Genomic DNA, 19,026 nt, shown 5'->3' on the forward strand with positions numbered 1-19,026 from the left:
TGGCACCTGCCCACACTGCCAAAAGCCCCAAAACCTGGTTCAATGACCATGGGATTACTGTGCTTGATTGGCCAGCAAACTCGCCTGACCTGAACCCCCCATAGAGAATCTATGGGGCATTGCCAAGAGAAAGATGAGAGACATGAGACCGAACAATGCAGAAGAGCTGAAGGCCGCTATTGAAGCATCCTGGTCTTTCATAACACCTCAGCAGTGCCACAGGCTTATAGCTTCCATGCCATGCTGCACTGAGGCAGTAGTTGCTGCAAAAGGGGCCCAAACCAAGTGGGGGCAATTAAGCTGACTTTGTAATAATGCCGCTTGGGGTGTGTGTGAAAGCCCTAATAAGCAGGCATATACATAGAATGAAGGCTATTGCTAAGCTTGTAAGCCGCCCTGAGTCTTCGGAGAAGGGCGGGATATAAATGGAATTAAAAAATAAAAATATGCATGCTTATACTTTTCAGAGGTCCGATATTGTTCTATGTACACTCCTTCTTTTATTGATTGCATGTAATCTAATTTTCTGAGATTGTGGATTTGAGGTTTTCATGAGCTGTAAGCCATAATCATCACAATTACGACAAATCACAGCTTGAACTATCTTGCTTTGCATGTAATGAGTCTATCTCATATGTTTCCCCTTTTAAGTTGCATTACTGAAATAAATGAACTTTTGCACGATATTCTAATTTTTTGAGCTTCACCTGTACTTTCATCTGCAAGACCTTATCAATAACCTCTTAGAGGTAAAAGAGTACGGAGTGTATGTGTGTACCCATTCTAGAAATAATTCCATTTGGGCAGGCAAAATAGAGAGAAGTGGTATTGAGGGTGCAGGGAACCATGATCGAAAACCGCATCAGAAATGGCCTCTTTCCAGTTCAGTTTAAATTTGGCAAGACAAAGACAAACAGAAAGAATGAGGTGAAAGGGAAGAAACCAATCCCCTGAAATTATGCCTTGGAGCGTGTTGAGTAACGTAAATGAAAGAACTGTGCCCATGTAGCATTCTCAAAACAGCCAGGCCTGTCACCTCTCCCAGCTCATTTGTATCGCCAATCTTCCTCTCTATTCCCTTCTCATATTCCATTCCCTTTTTGTGCCAAGAAGCAAACATGTCAATCTGGGAAGTGTGAAGTCAACATTAAATTCACAGAGCTCTCATTGTCGGGATGAGCAGAGGCAAGAAAAAAAAAACATGTTCAGGTTACCACATGTTCATAATTCTCTTGACACCATGGAACTGTAGTATTTTACCCACAAATACTTTTTATTGGATGATGTTAGTTAAGATAGGCTCAAAGTCCCACCAGTTTACATGGCAGGAAAGCCAGTTTACACTTTAATCTTCCTCTTCATCATCTCCACCGCCAGCACCGCCCTGGCCCTTCTTGGCGTTCTTCCTCTTGACGCGGCCTGGCCGGCCACCACCATAAGGTGAACGGAGTGAGAAGTCAATGTGCTTTTGGGAGTCTAGCCGAACAATGAAGGAAGGGATGTTCACCACTTGCTTCCTTACACTAAAAGGGGGAAAGGAAATGATTAGATTAGTGAATAAATAATCTCCTCTAGAACTCGTGGGAAATATTTGACAAAACAAACAAGCTCTACAAATATTTCCTGAGCTCACAGCCTCAGTACCCTCAACATTCAGAAGTCAAAGCCCCGACGGCCACTAACTTCAGGGTTATGTATAGAGTGACTGCAAGAGGTTTTTGGATCCATTTGTTTTGGAACCTAATTTCACTCAGGGATCCTTTGTGCTCTCCAAGCTTGGTTGTTTTCTTGCAAATATTTCATTACCCAAACTAGGAAACATCATCACAAGCACCCATTTCAACCCTGAGCTATGAATATTCTCTATTGGAGTGTCTCTCTTTAAAGGAGAAATTGTTACTCATAATGAATTACAGAGCAATCAGAATGGTGTTACTGCTAACTCGACAGTAACCTAGTCAGACAAGAAACTCGCTTAGCAATGACCAAATTTTATGCTTTGTAATTTTAATCTGTTTTGTTCCCCCAGTCCCTTGCCTGCCCATAACAAAGCATTTAAAAGTGCCTTGCCAGTGCAAGCAAGACGTGTATTCAGTGCAGCAAAAGCATCAAAGCACCAGTTGTAATTTGCAAGCAAACAGAACCTATCATGGCCTTTATCTCCCCATTAAATATACCATAATATTTGGCACCATAGAATCATATACTAATTTACAAAACAGATATGGAATTATATTTCGGAAGTAGCCAGCACACCATGGAAGAAACTGATTTATATGTGAAAGTTGCTGTTGCTGCCTATAATAGGTAAAACCTACCTAATTCCAGCTTGTGGTAACATAATTAAGGAAATGGAAAATTTGTAGTCCACCAAAAAGTCAAAACTATGACTCTTGGCAACTTTTTTTTGCTGGGGTTGCTTACTGGAATTCAGGAACTGAAGATAGAAAGAAAAAATCCTCCAACCCGTTGCAAAATCCATCAATTTACTTGTACGGAAGGATCATATTAGGTTACTGCTGTGCTTGCTAAGTAGGAGCAGTACTTGGTGTTACCTTGGCTACCCATGTGGCAGACCTTCACAAGGTGTACGGCCAAGCCGCAGTGAACCTTGCCGAAATCTTTTGACAGTTGTTTTGACACTGCTATTCTACTGAGCTATCCAAGGTTTCCATCCACAAAAGGGTTTGGTGGTATATGTGAAGGCCCAAGCCAGGGCCAGAGTTTATCGCTGCACAGGCTACACATAAAAGATATTGCAAATATTACTTCAGAGGCATACGTCCTGATGCTGACACCCAATGTCAGCAGTTCACAGGTATCTTAAAATTCACATTCCCCAAACTCTTGTCTCTCAGCAGCATACCGGATGTGTCTCTGGCGGATAAGCACACGAGCATGATGGATGGACTTAGCCAGGCCCAGTTTGAAGACCTGGGTTTGTAGACGACGCTCCAGGAAATCCTCAATTTTCAGACCCAGGATGTAATCCAGTTTCATTTTGCCCTCATCAAGCACCCCAATTCTGACCAAACGGCGCAGCAAGGCATTGCCTGAGAGAAATATGAGAGACATCAACAAATTGGTCTTTCCATATAAATGTTGAGACAATGTTCAGATTAGCATGTTTATGGGTGCGCAGTACTGAAAGATACAACCATCAGAGTTAACTGGCCATGCAAAGAAATACAAATGAAGCAATCCCAGGATATAGAAATGGTATTGGGACAGCAGCAGCGTAAGGGGTAGACTGTGGAAAGTATTTATCAATAACTGTGTTTCCAAATGAGCAGAGACCTTGAGATTAAAGTTCAAATCTCTCCTCAACATCAAGGGCAGCCATGTTCACAGAACATATTTAGTCCAATTGGACTGTTCTGTCAATTCTCAACCACCTTAACTGACTCAAAAAACTGATACTACAGAATCCCTACCCATTTATTTAAAAAAGAGCCTAGTATCTTAGCAAGCTCTTACACAAGATGAGTAATAATGTGTTCTCAATACTAACCCGTGTTACTCAGGCTGACACACTACTGGCTTGGCCACTGTGGCCAAACTATTTCTGGCTGGTATTTCTTACCTTTCCGACGTTGGTAGTCAACTTCATAATAGACAAAACTCTTTTAAACTTTTTTTTTAAAAAAAGATGACGTATGGAAGCTAGAAAGGGTATAGTTTAAACCTGTCATAACTTAGGCTTGTTTACAACTACACTCTCAACTATCAGTGATAAATTGGCTCCATTAATGCTTTTTTTGGTATTTCCATCACACATTAACTATCCTCCCTTGACCCCATTTAACACGTTGTGGAATCCAGGCATTTGTGTAATCTTATAACACACACTACCTATCTTATAATCAGATTAGTTACTTACAGAGCTGGCATGAGGAAAAAAAGTTAAATATATCAAGGTACTCAGCAGGCTTCTTCGAGTGACTCATAGGTCCGAAAGCAACTGCGCCAAAGCTGTTGGTTCAGTGTCTAGTTTTGCCATATTACCTTCAAAAAGGCGCCGTTGATCTTTCTCATCCAGGGTGAGCAACTCTCGGGCAGCTTTGCGGATCTTGGCCAAAGTGAACTTCACTCGCCATACCTCCCGTTTGTTCCGCAGCCCATATTCACCTAGAAAAAGAATCCCAAAACTTTTAAAATCCAGTTACAAGGATCACAGCTGTTCAATCAAGGACAGATTCTTTTCCCAAATTGTAAGGTCTTCTTAGAATTAGCCCCATTCCTCTGGAAAAACTTGCTCTTGATTAGCATACCTCTTCCCTCGGGGAAGTTGGGTATAATTTTTATTAAAAGTTTTACAAAAGACATATAAACTAATATAAACTAACCCAGAGCAGAAACAATAAGGAAAAAAGTGCAGGAGGAATCAGAAAGAAAAAACAGGAGTTTCCAATTTCCTTTGGATTGTATATCACAAAGTTATGATAGCTACATAGGTGTAGTGCAGAGGTAGGCAACCTTGACTCTTTTATGACTCGTGGACTTCAACTCCCAGAATTCCTGAGCCAGTCATGCTGGCTCAGGATTTCTGGGAGTTGAACTCCACGAGTCATAAATGAGCCAAGGTTGCCTACCCCTGGTTTAGTGGTTAAGGTGCTGGCATAGAAACTAGGAGGCTGTGAGGTCTAGTCCCACCTTAGGCATGAAAACCAGCTGGATGACCTAGAGCCAATCTTTTCACTCCAATCCACCTCACAGGGTGGTTGTTAGGGGGAAAAATAGGAGGAAGGAGTATCATTAGGTATGTTCACTACCTTGTTATATAGTTGTATATACATACATAAACACACACACATATTACCCTATGATTAGAAAAAACCTTCACTATGATCTATTATTTTCCCCAAACCATCAAAATCACAAATGCATTTTATTTCAGTTTCATGCAAAAATCCCTTAGGGGCCTCCAATTCTCCTTTATAATTTTTCTTAAAAAAAAAAACCCATTCTCCTTCTGGACAGAATTCAATTTGAATCTTTGTTGGTTAAAGTAAATATCATCCCTTCCAATTTATCCATCAAAATGAGATCTTTTTCTTTTAATTTTTCAATTGGAGAATTCATTTCCCAACTAAAGAGGAGTATTTCTTTTCTCAATCATTGTGGCACTTTGGAAGACGACAGAAACACAAAACAGTCCTGGGACTTATTTTATAGAATCATATGGCTGGAAGGGACCTTGGAAGTCTTCTGCTCCAATCCCTGGCTCAAAGCAGGAATCCTTATACCATCCTGGACAAATGGTTATCCAACTTTTCTTGAAAACCTCTAGCTATAAAACATCCACATCCAGGTGGCGAGCTGCTCCACTGTTTTCACTTGACAGCAGCTATGAATTTATTTATAGTTCTTAATAGTTTTATCATCCATTCATTTAGCAGATTGTTTTACTTCACAAGGCACAATTTATCTAGAATCAAGAGACAAATGAATAAATCTTACCGATAAGTTTCAACTCCTGATCAAGGCGTGATTTTTCAAAAGGCCGCCTGGGGGTGACATAAGTCTTCCGACATACCCAACTCCTGGCAACTGGCATTCTAGTCTAAAGAGACAGAGGCCAAGCCTGTGGAAAAACAATATAACATTTTAAACAAATGCAAGCCCTGTAACAGAAATCACCAGATATATTACTATCTATATACCACTCAAATCTGTGGCAGACTCAACTGATAGAGCTTCCATTATAAGTGGCAGTCTCATCCAGTATCATTTAACACTACCTAATTATCTCCATGACTATTTCAAAAACCAAATTCATCTTTCAGTTCACCTTCTTAATTGGGAATGCCTTTTTATACAACAGTGAACCGCACCAGCCTTTTATAGATCTGTCTCACCTCACCAATTTATTCTCCTCTGCTTCAAGCCAGAAGCCATAATTTATTTTCCCTTTCTCTTTTGACTAGCTAGATATTACTTCTGAGGAAGGTGGGAAAAATTTCCACACAAGACACCAAACCAAACAGAATTTTTAAACTTTAAACAGATGGTTTCAACTCACATGTACCACATTAATTACCGTTAGTTCTGGATAAACACGGTGATGTCCCATTTCCAAATTAGGGACGGATAGGATCTTAAATGGATGGAAAAGACCCCACAGAACAAATGAAAGTTTAAAAAACCTAGCTTTCACGGTCCTTATAAAGCTTTGCTTATATTCACTAATTTACAGAACAGGAAGTAAAACACCCCAGTTAAGGGAATGGAATATATGTAGTTTACAAACAGGGGCAACTCTCTCTATACCTAGGTTTATTCTGCACCTCAAATCCATTTTGCATTAAATTCAGTATTCATTTAATCGGCATTGTCTTTCTTAGATGTTCTCAAAGAGAGGCGATATACAGTATTAACACTTCAAAAACCATCAGTTTGCTCTGAACGGGCAAGGCCTTACCTAGCTGCCTATACATCGCACGTAAAAAGAATCATCAGCATTCAGCCACTCACAAAACTTTCAATAGGAGTTCTCTCGTGATCTTAACTTTATTTAAAAATGCCTTTAGGTGGCCTCGTATAATGTCTTTTATAATTGTCTATTGCCCGGAGTCACTTCAGAGTCAAACGGGGCTTTCATCAATTTGACAACACAAAATAATCTCCCACTTTCCCCCAAAGTTTTAAAGAGTGATCTCAGAAATAGGATTTAGTTTCTCTTTTTTTTTTCCAGGTTGCTGCCCCTTAGCAAGATGAGAGAGGGCCCTTGAGGATACCTAGGCTTTTTAATTCAAGTTTTGAGAATCCATTCCCAAAGTACGAGTTCGGCATTTAAGAAACTCAAGTTTCATGCCTCGATAGAGGAATCACTAATTCCAGGGAAGGACATCGATAATGGTGCAGGAACTAATTCACCTACTGACCACCTAAAAAAAAAACAACAACCAGGCCCGAGAAGGGGGAAACGCGGGTTAACTCCTATTATCCCTCATTCTCACGACGTGCTGGCCGGAACGGCTGTTCCAAGCTGCCATTCAGCAACTCCTGAAGGGTAGGATGGCCACGATGCCGGAGCGGCCGCCTGCGAAACGCGCAGGGCCGCTTCCGAGGGCCGACACACGTGCAGGAAGCGGGGGACGGGGAGAAAATGGAGGCTCGGGCGCCAAGCTTCTCAAGCGCATGCGCTCCGCCGCTCGCTACGCGTAGGCCGCGAGACCCCTTTTTTCTTAAACGAACTCTTTTTCGATCGCTGGCCGCCGCCGCCGCCGCCGCGGCTCCATTCACCCGGTTCGACTCGGTAACGCCGGTCCTAGTCTGGCAAGGTAAAAGCTCCCTTACCTCCCACCTCAGACGACAACGACAACCAGGAGGGGGGGGGAAAAGGAAGAGGAGAATCCGGCGAGTCTGCTTTTATAGGTCTTGTGAGCAGCTCCGCCTTCTCTCCCTACCAGCCAGTAGAAATAAGACATTTTTCACGCCTGGCCTATTGCCGGCGATTTGCTTAAAAGCATAACAGCCAATGAACGTTGGCTTTTTGTGTGACAGAGAAACTGGCTAATGACGAAAGTACCTCTCGGCTTTACGGCTCCTTCGCCTTTAACAGCTGGATCTTTCCCCCCCCCCGCCCCAGAGGAGGGGAGTGACGTCATCGCCGAGTAGGCATTCCAATTCTAAGCGTGTTCTGCCTTCCGACGAAAGGGTTTTCTCGTTTTCTAACCGATTTCTGAAAACATCATCCCCTAGCGCGGTGTTCTCCAAGTGAGATGGGGTTCAGCTCCCACGGTTCTCAGCCGGTGCCCTTCTGGGGGAGGAAGTACGCAAAGTGTGGTTTTAACAAGGCTACATGTGTTGGTTCATCTAATCCCCGCGAGTCACGACTCGCGAGTCTTTACGAGGGCAAAACATCTGGTCCTGCTTTCCAATAACATGCGGTTACACACGGGTGCGATGTGTAAAATGTGTGTGTATTATGCATATTGTACCAAATCATTCACTTCAGGTTTAAATTATCGGGTTTATCCTGAATTTACGGTGAAGAAAATGCCGAAACATTGTTTTTTGTATTGTTTCTTTTCATTTTCCTCCCATTCATTTCTCTATCGCCTTTGAGCCTTTTTTTTTGGCAATATTAATGTCTTATGACAGAATGTTTTTATACATCAACATCTTAATAGTTCCTGTAAACTGTCAAAATGAACTGTATATTTAATTAACAATGCAGGTAATGTTATTGCGTTATTATTACACAATGAAAAAAAAATGAAGAATCATCTTGCCCAACCTTTGGTACAGATGCTCTGATTTAACCTTTTAAGATACTTTTGGCCTGGATGATTGAATCTTCATTTACATGTTCCTTTTCATTTGGGGGAGAAACCCCCTGCGGTATGCACGGCAAGAGTTGGTTCTTTCCAACAAGTATTCAGAATCAGAATAGAGCCGGAAGGGACCTTAGAGGTCTTCTAGTCCAGCCCCCTGCTCAAATAGGACCTATACCATTTCAGACAAGTGACTGTCTAGTCCAGGGGTAGGCAACCGTGGCTCTTTTATGACTCGTGGACTTCAACTCCCAGAATTCCTGAGCCATTTCAGACAAGTGACTGTCCAGTCTCTTCTTAAAAACCTCCAGTGATGAAGCAACCAGAATGTCTGCAGACAAGGTGTTCCGCTTTTAATTGTCGGGATGTGGGAGCCTGGCTGTGGCGGTCTTGAGGTAAGCGGGTGCAGGCCATGTGGCGTGGTTCCACCCCCCACACCCCTGCCCTAACTTGATTTTTACACATGCATCTCTGCCCTACCTCATACAACCAGATGGTGGGACGAAGTGGGTGGGGTCTTAAATAAGGCTTATTTTTGTGGTAGAACTTATGTTCACACATAAAAATCAAGCTAGGGCTTATTTTCGGGATAGGTCTTACTTTCAGGAAAACATGGTAGTATAAAATAAAATATATTTACTTTTCTCCTCTGATGTCTCAATATGCAGGTAGTCCTCGAGATAAGACCGGTCATTTAATGAAGCTACATATATCCACATTTCAAAGTCATTTGCCCTTATAATCGACCGCACAGATGCTGTAGTGCCCTGATCTCTCCCCTCCCCTCCCACCCTTCCAAGACCCTGCAAGCACTTGCTCCCTATCCACCCATCATCCATACCACACCTTCTGAAGATCTCCATACCTCATGTTGCAGAAGAAAGGCAGGTCACACATCACTAAGCTGCATGGTAGCACCTCAGAAGCAGCTGCCATTTTGTCCTGCCCGCTTGGGGAGGGGACAAAATGTTGGGCGCAGGACAGACTGCTCCATTTTGCTGCCTTAATGCAATCTGCACAGTGCTGCAGAAGCTTTCTGCAGTATTGTGCAGACCTTAAGGCAACAAAATGGAGTGGTTTCTTCCTGGGCCACATGGCAGCAACCCAGAAGCTGATGCCATTTTGTCTTACCCACTTGCGGGGGGTGGCAGGAAAAAATGGTGGCCATGGAACAAACCTGTCTATTTTGTTGCCTTGATGAGGTTGCGCCGATTTGCAGAAAGCAGCAGAAAGCTTCTGCAGCGCTGTGCAGATTGCAGTAAGGCAGCAAAATGGAGCAGTTTGTCCCATGGCCGCATGGCATATTTCCAGAAGCGGCTGCGATACCAGAATGCAATTCCATTGCTGGAAACATGGTGGCTGTTTTCACAATCGCACCATGTGGCCAAGGGACAAAGTGACCTATTCTGCTTCACTAATGCAGTCTGCATGACCTTTTGGAACTCTCTGAGGCCCAATCCGTTCTAGTGATCAGTTCCAGCTGTCTGGAAGGCCTCCAAAGTCTTCAAAAGTTAAGTGAGGAGGAGGATATTTGGCCTGGTGGGGTGGAACCTGGTATGGGTGAGAAAAGGCCTTTGGGGACCCAAGGGTTAGGAAGTGGAGAATGGGTTGGGGAAGGCCTTCAGAGGGCTGGGGCAGATGGACCTAGGCCAGGGGTAGGCAACCTCGGCTCTTTTATGACTCATAGACTTCAACTCCCAGAATTCTGCTGACTCAGGAATTCTGGGAGTTGAAGTCCATGAGTCATAAAAGAGCCGAGGTTGCCTACCCATGACCTAGGCCTTTGCTTGGTCTCTAAAAGCCTCCACTAACCCTGAGGTACCCTGTGCTCCACTTAATGAGCTGCATGTTTGTTTAACAACTGCATTCAGCAGAGAGGGATGAGACGTGTTAAGTGACACGCTTCACTTAATAGCTGTCGCAACGTGCGACTATAATGGGCAGGTTCCATTACGACCATATCTGAATTTGGCTTATTATTCCCCATCCCATTCGAAGGGCATATTCAACGCTGCTTATGCCCAAAAGGGAATAGTATGATGGAAAAGCAAGCTGTGTATGAAGAGAACATCTACTTGGAACTCCTTGGGATATTTTTGAGAGATTGGACAATTATTTGTCTGAAATGATACAGGGTTTCCTGCTTAAGCAGGTTTTGGACTAGAAGACCTCCAAAGTGCCTTCCAACTCTGTTATTCTCTTATTTAAGGGATAAATACCGTATTTTCCGGCGTATAAGATGACTTTTTAACCCATGAAAATCATCTCAAAAGTTGGGGGGTCGTCTTATACGCCCAGTCGTCTTATACGCCGGAAAATAGTACATAAATCAATCGAGCGCCCTGTTCTTGCAAAGCAACTTCAAGCCTCCTTAGTCCAGTCCTCCCTCCAACGTGACTCTCCCTTCCCACCCCCAAGAGCCTCTCAGCCCCTCCCCCTCCCCCTTGCAAACGCCAGACCCCGGGAGCTCTTGCGTCTATTCCAAAGGGTGGGTGGAAGGAAAAGCCCCTTTCGGCTCTGGCTTGGCTGCAAGTCAGCAAGCCCGGGAAGGCACGCCCTCCCCTCTCACTGTGGAGGAAGCAGGGCAGGCTGGCATCTGGCGGGAGTCGGCAGGGCAGTCCTGCGCACGCGCGCGTTCCCCCGCTCCTAAGGAGTCCTCGGGGAGCCATGGCAGGCGCCTCACGCTCTTCCCTCTTGAAGCAGCATCGGTGGAGCCGTCCGGTGTCGGGCGGGAACCGGCAGGGCAGTCCTGCACACGCGCACACTCCCCGGCTGCTAAGGAGTGCTCCTTAACAGCCGGGGAGCGCGCGCCGGCAGGGCAGTCCTGTACACCCGCCAGACGCCAGCCTGCCCTGCTTCCTCCACAGTGAGAGGGGAGGTTGTGCCTTCCCGGGCTCGCTGATTTTCCGGCGTATAAGACGAAAAATCTTGAAAATCATCTCAAAAGTTGGGGGGTCGTCTTATACACCCAGTCGTCTTATATGCCGGAAAATACGGTAAACTAAATGGTTTATAAATGCCCATAGTGTTTTCTGCACTGAACACTGGAAAAACTGAGCTGTTGCTACTACAGCTGATACATGAAACACCTACTAACCAGCATAGTGTAGCTTAATTGTTGCATATCCGGAACAAGCAAACTTTTCTGTTATTAGAAGCTGTATTTTTTATTTTTTAAAAAAGTGAATTGCATGCCTCTTTTAGCCTGCAAGGGCATATACCAGGGTGAGGAGTGTTGCAAAAGTCAAGCTGGTGACTATGGCATGTAAAAAAGGGGGCAGAATTTTAATCTGGCAGCCACAGACACCAGCTTGTCTTTTTTTGACCTCCCACACAGATGTCTGTGCTCTTAGATGTCTTCGACCTATCTGAAGCCTTAATGTGAAATTTTATTTATTTGAAAGATCAGTGCTAAATCATGCCTCTGCCCAGGGCAGGGTATTTGCTTTCAGTAACGTAGGTTCCAGAGACTTTGGAAGATTATTGAAAAGTGGCTCAGAAGATATAGGGGAGATAGAAGGTGGGCTTGTCCAATTAAAAATCATTAAAGAACGTCTTTGAATATTCAAGAGGACAATTTCAGAGAAGACTAGGTCTAACAGGTAGTTCTTATTTAATGACTCCCATGTGCACTGACTGTTTGCAGTTACAATGGTGATGAAAACCTTATGGCCAATCCTCACATTTACAACCTTCACAGATCTCTAAAGCAATGGAAAACTCAAGATCATAAGCAAAGTTGTGGTTTTTTACTTAGCAACCGTTTCACTTAACAACCCATAGACCTCCAACATCTAGATGAGCACTAGGTGACAGCAAGGAGTTAGATTTTTCTGTATCCCATCGCTGCCATCTAGTGGTCGCCTGAATTTTAACAGCCCCATTCTTGTAGCTTTACAGAAGATGCCACTGGTGCAGCTGAGAGGTGGTATAATCCAACTGTTCTTGCTATTAATTATTCAGTTTGCAGTTTTAAAAGAGATTTGCAAAAAGAATTGCACCAGACATATTTTTAGGGAAGATTCTCCACTGGTCATTGACTGATTTGCTGTCCCCTGCTAGATCTTTCTAAAAAATAGCTGGAAACCTTTCTGTGTGTAATTAAAAAAAGATACAGCTGGCGACAATCTTAAATTTGGTCTCATGGCTGCCTTAGTTTGGAGAAAAATAATATTCTGAAAATCCCTCAATGTAGCTTAGGAAAAAAACACCCTTATTTCTGTTATATTTGCAAACTTCTTCAATCACCCTGGACTAGAATGAGACTATCATGAATATCACTTTATTTATATTCTGTTTAATCTTTTTTTTCTTTAAAATCCTCCTAATTATATAAAGATCAGCAAGCAAAAAAGTAACCTAATGATGCAATGTGTGCTACTAAAAGGAATAATTTCTGGATAAATATTTTCATGCTACTGTATTACTTGTATCTGAGCAATGCAGCTATACAGATATGTACATTTTATTATGCAAAGTATTTAGAAACAGAACACTCCTTTTTTTAAAAAAGTCATCTCCTACCTAGTATATGAGCACATTATGAGAAAGGCAGGGCTAGATGAATCAAAAGTTGGAATTAAGATTGCCGGGAGAAATATCAACAACCTAAGATATGCAGATGATACCACTCTAATGGCAGAAAGTGAAGAGGAACTAAAGAGCCTCTTGTTGCGAGTGAAGAAGGAGAGTGCAAAAGTTGGGTTGAAACTCAACATTAAGAAAACCAAGATCATGGCATCCAGCCCTCTCAATTCCTGGCAAATAGATGGGGAAGAAATGGAGGTAGTGACAGATTTTATTTTCCTGGGCTCCAAGATCACCAGAGACAGGGACTGCAGCCAAGAAATTAAAAGACGCTTGCTCCTGGGGAGGAAAGCCATGGCAAATCTAGACAGCACACTAAAAAGCAGAGACATTACCCTGCCAACAAAAGTGCATATAGTCAAGGCTATGGTCTTCCCAGTTGCAATGTATGGCTATGAAAGCTGGACCATAAGAAAGGCTGAGCGCCAAAGAATTGAAGCCTTTGAACTATGGTGCTGGAGAAGACTCCTACGAGTCCCTTGGACTGCAAGGTGATCAAACCGGTCAGTCCTAGAGGAGATCAACCCTGACTGCTCTTTAGAAGGCCAGATCCTGAAGATGAAACTCAAATACTTTGGCCACCTTATGAGAAGGAAGGACTCACTAGAGAAGAGCCTAATAGGTTAAGGGCAAGAGAAGACCGGGACAACAGAGAATGAGGTGGCTGGATGGAGTCACTGAAGCAGTAGGCATGAGCCTAAGTCAGGGGTCAGCAACCTGAAACAGTGAAAGAGCCACTCGGAACCAGTTGCCTCACAAAAGGAAAAACTGGGAGCCGCAAAAAATGTGTGCACATGCGTGTACATGCGTGCATGTGCAGAACAGGGTTTGACTGAAGAGTGGAGCCAAGGCTAGATATGCACCTACCCTGCATATTTGAATTGATTGGTTGAACTTTTTTTAGTCCCACTTTTTTTTTTTGGACTGCACATGGCAGAGGACTGGGAGCTGCAAGAGACGGCTGAAAGAGCCACATGCGGCTCCGGAGCCACGGGTTGCAGACCTGTGGCCTAAGTGGACTCCAGAAGATGGTAGAGGACAGGAAGGCCTGGAGGAACGTTGTCCATGGGGTCGCGATGGGTCAGACACGACTTCGCAACTAACAACAACAACAACCTACAGTAGTATATTTTTACTTTGAGAGGAGGTCACATTATTCACCAAAGCCTCAGAGGGCAGGACAAGAAACAATGGTTGGAAATTGATCAAAGGGAGAAGTAACTGCCGACTCCATGTGCTGCTGGTGCTGTCGCAGCACTGCTGCTGGAGGACTGGCCCAGTATTCACAGCAGGTTACGCAGTCCCTGCTGCCAGATGCTCACTGTGGGTGCATTCCCCTCACGCATCTCAGTACCTGCTGAAGCCTCCAGCTACTCACACAGGTCCATTAGGATGCCGCTCAGATCTGCAGGCCCATCCAGCATGAAGGAGGTGAAGCGGTCAGCTAGGAAGCCCCGCGTAGAGGTGGTAAAGCACGCCTAGGACCAGAGACAAAAGGCCACCCTGAGTGGAGAAAGCCGAATCCCCATTGGCATCATGGCCACCCAGGCCCAGCAGAAATGTGGGGGGAGGCATGCAATCCTAGCTGGGACTGGGGGGACCATTGTGCTGATGGTGATCCGGCTTTCCCCGCTCGGGGTAGCCTTTGGCTTGCTGGGCGTGGGTGTGCTCTACCACCTCTGCTCGAGCTTGCTAGCCGGCTGTTTTGCCTCCTTTGTGCTGGGCGGGCTGCTGCTCCAGGCGGCGTTGGCAGTAGCCTAACAGACCTGCGCAAGCTGCTGGCAGCGTGGGCGTGCATGCCCACAGAGAGGGCTCTGAGTGCCACCTCTGGCACGTGTGCCATAGGTTCGCCACCACTGGTATAGGTTCTTCTGCTTAAGCAGAGAGGTGGACTAGAAGACCTCCAAGGTCCCTTCCAGCTGTATTCTATTCTACTTTCCAGTTCTTTCCTGCAGAAGTCACCAACCTTCTCTTTCATGGTCCCCAGAGGCTTCTGTTCATTTCTCCAGAAAAATCAACAGCACTGATACATATTTTGGGTGTGTTGTAGGTTAGCCCTTGGTCTACCAGGCTCCAGATCCCAGGTCTTCATTTTAAATGAACACACATGACCTCAGTTCTTCTGTTTTTGAATAAAAGACAAAAAGCCATTGTAGACCCAAATGTAGTACGTCGATCAAATATATGGGCTCTCTAGAGTGCCTAATCATGTGGTGAGAAGGGAGCCTGTTTTCCCCTACTCTAGCCAATCAAGTCACAATTATGATAGGCAATTGTGAATGATGTTAGTCATACATTTTGGGACAGAGGAAATGTCTAGCCCATTTTCCTACCAGTTTTTGCACCACCTTCTAGAAACAGATTATTGCTCAGAGAAATCCAGAATTTTAGTGTCGTAGATTGCGATCTTGTCAGGAGACATGTTATTTAATATAAACATTCAGCCATAAACTACCACTGAGGTGTAATGTGCAAAAAATTCAACTTGCAAATGTGAATAAATTCAACATTTCTCCATATTATATAGAAAGTTTAGAACGTTGGAATGCAATGTTGTGGTGGATCTGACGACTGCTGTAAAATGATGTATTCTGGTCACATTCTGTGTGCTCTTTATATAGAAAAGCTGAAAAAAAATAGATTAGGAAATGCTATATTTACTAAATATTTTCTGTTTTAAATTATACATAAAATGGTAGACGTGTTCAATATTTGGAAAAAACATCCAATCAAGAATAAATTAACATGTGAAAGCATGGAAAAATCTGTCTCAGTACTTCAAAGAAGTATAAAACTGATTTATTATAATAGTTCTTCAAATTCAGAAAATGAGACTGAATAGATAAATTTTTATGGGACAAAAATGAATATTTGGGGTCTTGCTTCCCTCCTTTTCTGAGCTTTTCTCCCCCCCCCCTGAAAATGAGTGCTTTGTGCATTTGCCACAGTAGAGTACATAGGCCAGAATTAAAATTGATATTTTTTGTAGTTTTACTTACAACGTTACTTTTTCATTGTACATTTTCACCCGTCAGCTTCTTTCAAACAAACAAAAAATGTCACATGCCTTAGTGTTCAATAAGTTATAAATCCATTGTAACAAAAATAAAAATTAGATTCAATCAATAAATGTACAGTATACATATTATTGGACTAAGTATATTTCTTAGCTTTATACAGTAAATATGCTGTTATACATAAATCATTTATAAGGCCACAATATTTCTATGCTGTCAAAATAATTGCATTTATTTCAATGATCCTTAAATCATGTCTTTTTTTTTAAGTCCCCAGTGTCCAAATTTCTGATGTTGTGTATCTCTAGTAAAGGTGAGATTGAGGCCATGATTTACTCATTATCCCCTGAGATGAAATACCTTGGGGAGTCCTTGATTCTCTTTGAGCTTGGTTGTTTTCTAGCAGATGTTTTGTTAGCTGACTAGGTAACTTTTAGTTCATACCTGAGCTACATGTATTCTCTTCTGTGAAATTCCTTGGAATGTCATGGGGAATTTGCATAGCTATCTTGATAGGATTGCCATCCAGTATTTTATAAAGAAATATACATACAATTGATGGAACAATTTATTTATTTATTTAGTGTCTAGCATACTATACATGGACTAGCAATATAAGTTAACATTTTCAACTAGATTAGTAGAACCCAATAAAACATAAATGTCAAAAACATTTATGTTCCAATATTAACGTCTAGGCCAGGGCTAGCAATCTTGGCTCTTTTTTATGACTTATGGACTTCAACTCCCAGAAATCCTAAGCCAGCCGTGCTGAGGGGAAAGGGAGAGGTTTCCAAGCTGAGCCATGCTGGCTCAGGAATTCTGGGAGTTGAAGTCCACGAGTCATAAAAGAGCCAAGGTTGCCTACCCCTGGTCTAGGCCATCTAATCATTGAAGCGCAGCATTGTTTAAATAAAAAAACTCAGATACCGGGAATGGTAGATGCCCTTAGTTTATAGCCGGTCACGATGTGATCTACATTTTGACATGGGACCCCACAATCCCACTGAGGGGAGGATACTGGGCCCAATTTATACAGTCCCGGCAGACACCATGTGAGGTGAGAATCCTATTCAGGATTGCCCATTGTTGATGTGGTAATTCAAAGCCTGGCATCTTTTTTTGTGGAGTTATTTATATGTCTTCCTATGTCTGGGCGTTCAATGATCTACTTGGCTTTCCATTGGGAAGTGATATTAAAGTTGTTGGGGAGATGTTGTGCAAGTGCCAGGAGGGGCTTCCTCGATTTGAGTCTTCCTACCAGCATGCACAGATAGGATTGAGTTGTTCATAAGATGGAACAATATAGAGGGTGCAAATAAAAAAACTATCTGAAAGTGCAGGTAGTCCTTCACTTACGATCACAATTGGGAACCGAATTTCTGTTGTTAAGCAAGGCTGCTGTTAAGTGAGTGATACACAATTGTACAACCTTTTTGCCAGGGTTGTTAAGTGAATCACTGCGGTTATTAAGTGAATCTGGCTTCCCTCATTGACTTTGCTGGTCGGAAGCCAGTTGGGAAGATTGGGTATGGTGATCACACGACCCCAGGTTGTTGCATCTGTCGTAAATCCATGCTGGTTGCCCAAAGCCTGAATCGGAATCATGTAACCATGGGAATGCTGCAACAGTCATAAGTGCAAGTAAGTCACTTTTTCAGTGCTGCTGTAATTTCAAATGGTTGCTCAATGAATGATTGTAAGTCGAATACTATCTATAACCCATGTAGCCATTAACTGGGATGGATCAGTTTAGTATTTGGAAAGAAGCTCCACGGCTATTTGTTAGACCAGGAAGCTGAACAACATCCTGGAAGAAAGCATTGACAGAATTCTTCCATTACTGCTGCCAAGAATTGACAGTTATATACTGTAGTTATCAGAAACTAAATTCAGCTAGAAGTCTATTTGTTATTTTTATTTTCCAATCCCAGATCTAAGAGTGTTCCATAAATTATAGTGAAAAAATTTAAATTTGTTATTAGGTGCTCAAGCATTTGGCTGGGTTCATACCTGATGCTAATGCATAAGGCATTTCTTTTATTTGTGATAACTCAATTATATTGATGTGTGGACCTCAGTTCATGATGTAACTTTCTTTCTCTGACCTTAAACCTACTTGGAGCTCCTCCCTCTCTTGTCTAATACTTTCCTAGGTGTCACCTCAAGGTCATCCACACATTCCATGACATTGTTAAGGGCTCCCCCATCAAGGGAATGCCATCTTCAGAAATCCTGGGGTTTACCCTTTTCAGTGGGGGGCAAAGTTACTCGCGTCCGTGGCAAACCTTAAGCCACACGTGCCTCCTGGGTGGTGCTAAATGAGTAACAGACGGACTGGTAGCCAGACATCTGCGGGGATCTCCTGGCTTTACACACAACTTCACAGTCCTTTTAAGGACTAAAAAATAGCAGAAATAACAGAAATAACAAATACCAGTACTAAAATGATTCGGAATATTGGAAGTTCAGTATGTATATGCCAACTTAACATCGAAGGCAGTAGTAGATCAAAATGTGAACATCTCTCCAAACTACTACTTGAAAACTATGTCGATTTGGCTGTGATCCAGGAAACACACATTGAGAATGAACAGCAGCTTAAAAGCAGAGGAAGAATACCTGGATATGATGTCTTAGGCGCTATTTTTCATCAAACGTATGGTCTGATAACATACGTGCGTAATAACATTGAAAACGCATATTTATTGGAAACAAGCAGTGAAGATAACATCTACACTATCACAATTAAGATTGGAGACACCCAAGTTATGAACATCTATAAGCTCCCTATTATCTCTTGGCCTAACACAGTTCTTCCAAGGATTCCACACCCGGGCATCTATATAGCAGATTTCAATAGCCACCATACCCAATGGAGATATATGCTTAATGATACTAATGGCGAGACCCTCTGCGAATGGGCAGAGCAGAACAACCTATACCTAGTTTTTGATGCTAAAGATCGAGGTACTTTTAAATCAGCTGCATGGAAGAAAGAGTATAACCCTGACTTACGTTTTGTTACACAAGATAAAACCAAACCCGTACCTGCCTCTCGGCAAGTGCTACCAACCTTCCCCCATAGCCAACATAGACCTATTATCATTAAGACAGGAATAAAGATACCTATTATCAGATCT

General features: G+C 43.0%; 1 protein-coding gene across 3 annotated transcripts; it reads right to left on the reverse strand.

Annotated features, from left to right (window-relative positions):
- Positions 1–1,252: 1,252 nt before the first annotated feature.
- LOC310648432 (small ribosomal subunit protein uS4) lies at positions 1,253–7,397 on the reverse strand. Of its 3 annotated transcripts, XR_014494093.1 has the most exons (6): positions 7,300–7,397; positions 5,461–5,584; positions 4,006–4,128; positions 2,867–3,053; positions 2,556–2,740; positions 1,253–1,523 (listed from the first exon to the last, which is right to left on the reverse strand). XR_014494093.1 is itself a non-coding variant. In XM_083376263.1 (5 exons), exons 2-5 carry the CDS (start codon positions 5,555–5,557, stop codon positions 1,346–1,348), a joined length of 585 nt encoding a protein of 194 aa, XP_083232389.1. In that variant the 5' UTR covers positions 5,558–5,584; positions 7,300–7,397; the 3' UTR covers positions 1,253–1,345. The 3 variants fall into 3 exon arrangements, 2 of the variants coding, with proteins under 2 accessions (XP_083232389.1, XP_083232390.1); XM_083376263.1 differs by lacking the exon at positions 2,556–2,740; XM_083376264.1 differs by lacking the exons at positions 2,556–2,740; positions 7,300–7,397 and adding an exon at positions 6,041–6,162.
- Between the last annotated feature and the right edge of the window lie 11,629 nt (positions 7,398–19,026).

The sequence above is a fragment of the Vipera ursinii genome (assembly GCF_947247035.1).
Source record: "Vipera ursinii genome assembly, chromosome: Z".
Taxonomy (NCBI): Eukaryota; Metazoa; Chordata; class Lepidosauria; order Squamata; family Viperidae; genus Vipera; species Vipera ursinii.

Bases quoted from the DNA above. Each gene is read 5' to 3' on its own strand.
- LOC310648432 (XM_083376263.1), bottom strand. From the start codon at position 5,557: ATGCCAGTTGCCAGGAGTTGGGTATGTCGGAAGACTTATGTCACCCCC. The intron at 4,129-5,460 runs GTAAGATTTATT...TTCTTTTTCTAG, and splicing joins TCAGGAGTTGAAACTTATCG to GTGAATATGGGCTGCGGAAC. The intron at 3,054-4,005 runs GTAATATGGCAA...TATTTCTCTCAG, and splicing joins TCAACGGCGCCTTTTTGAAG to GCAATGCCTTGCTGCGCCGT.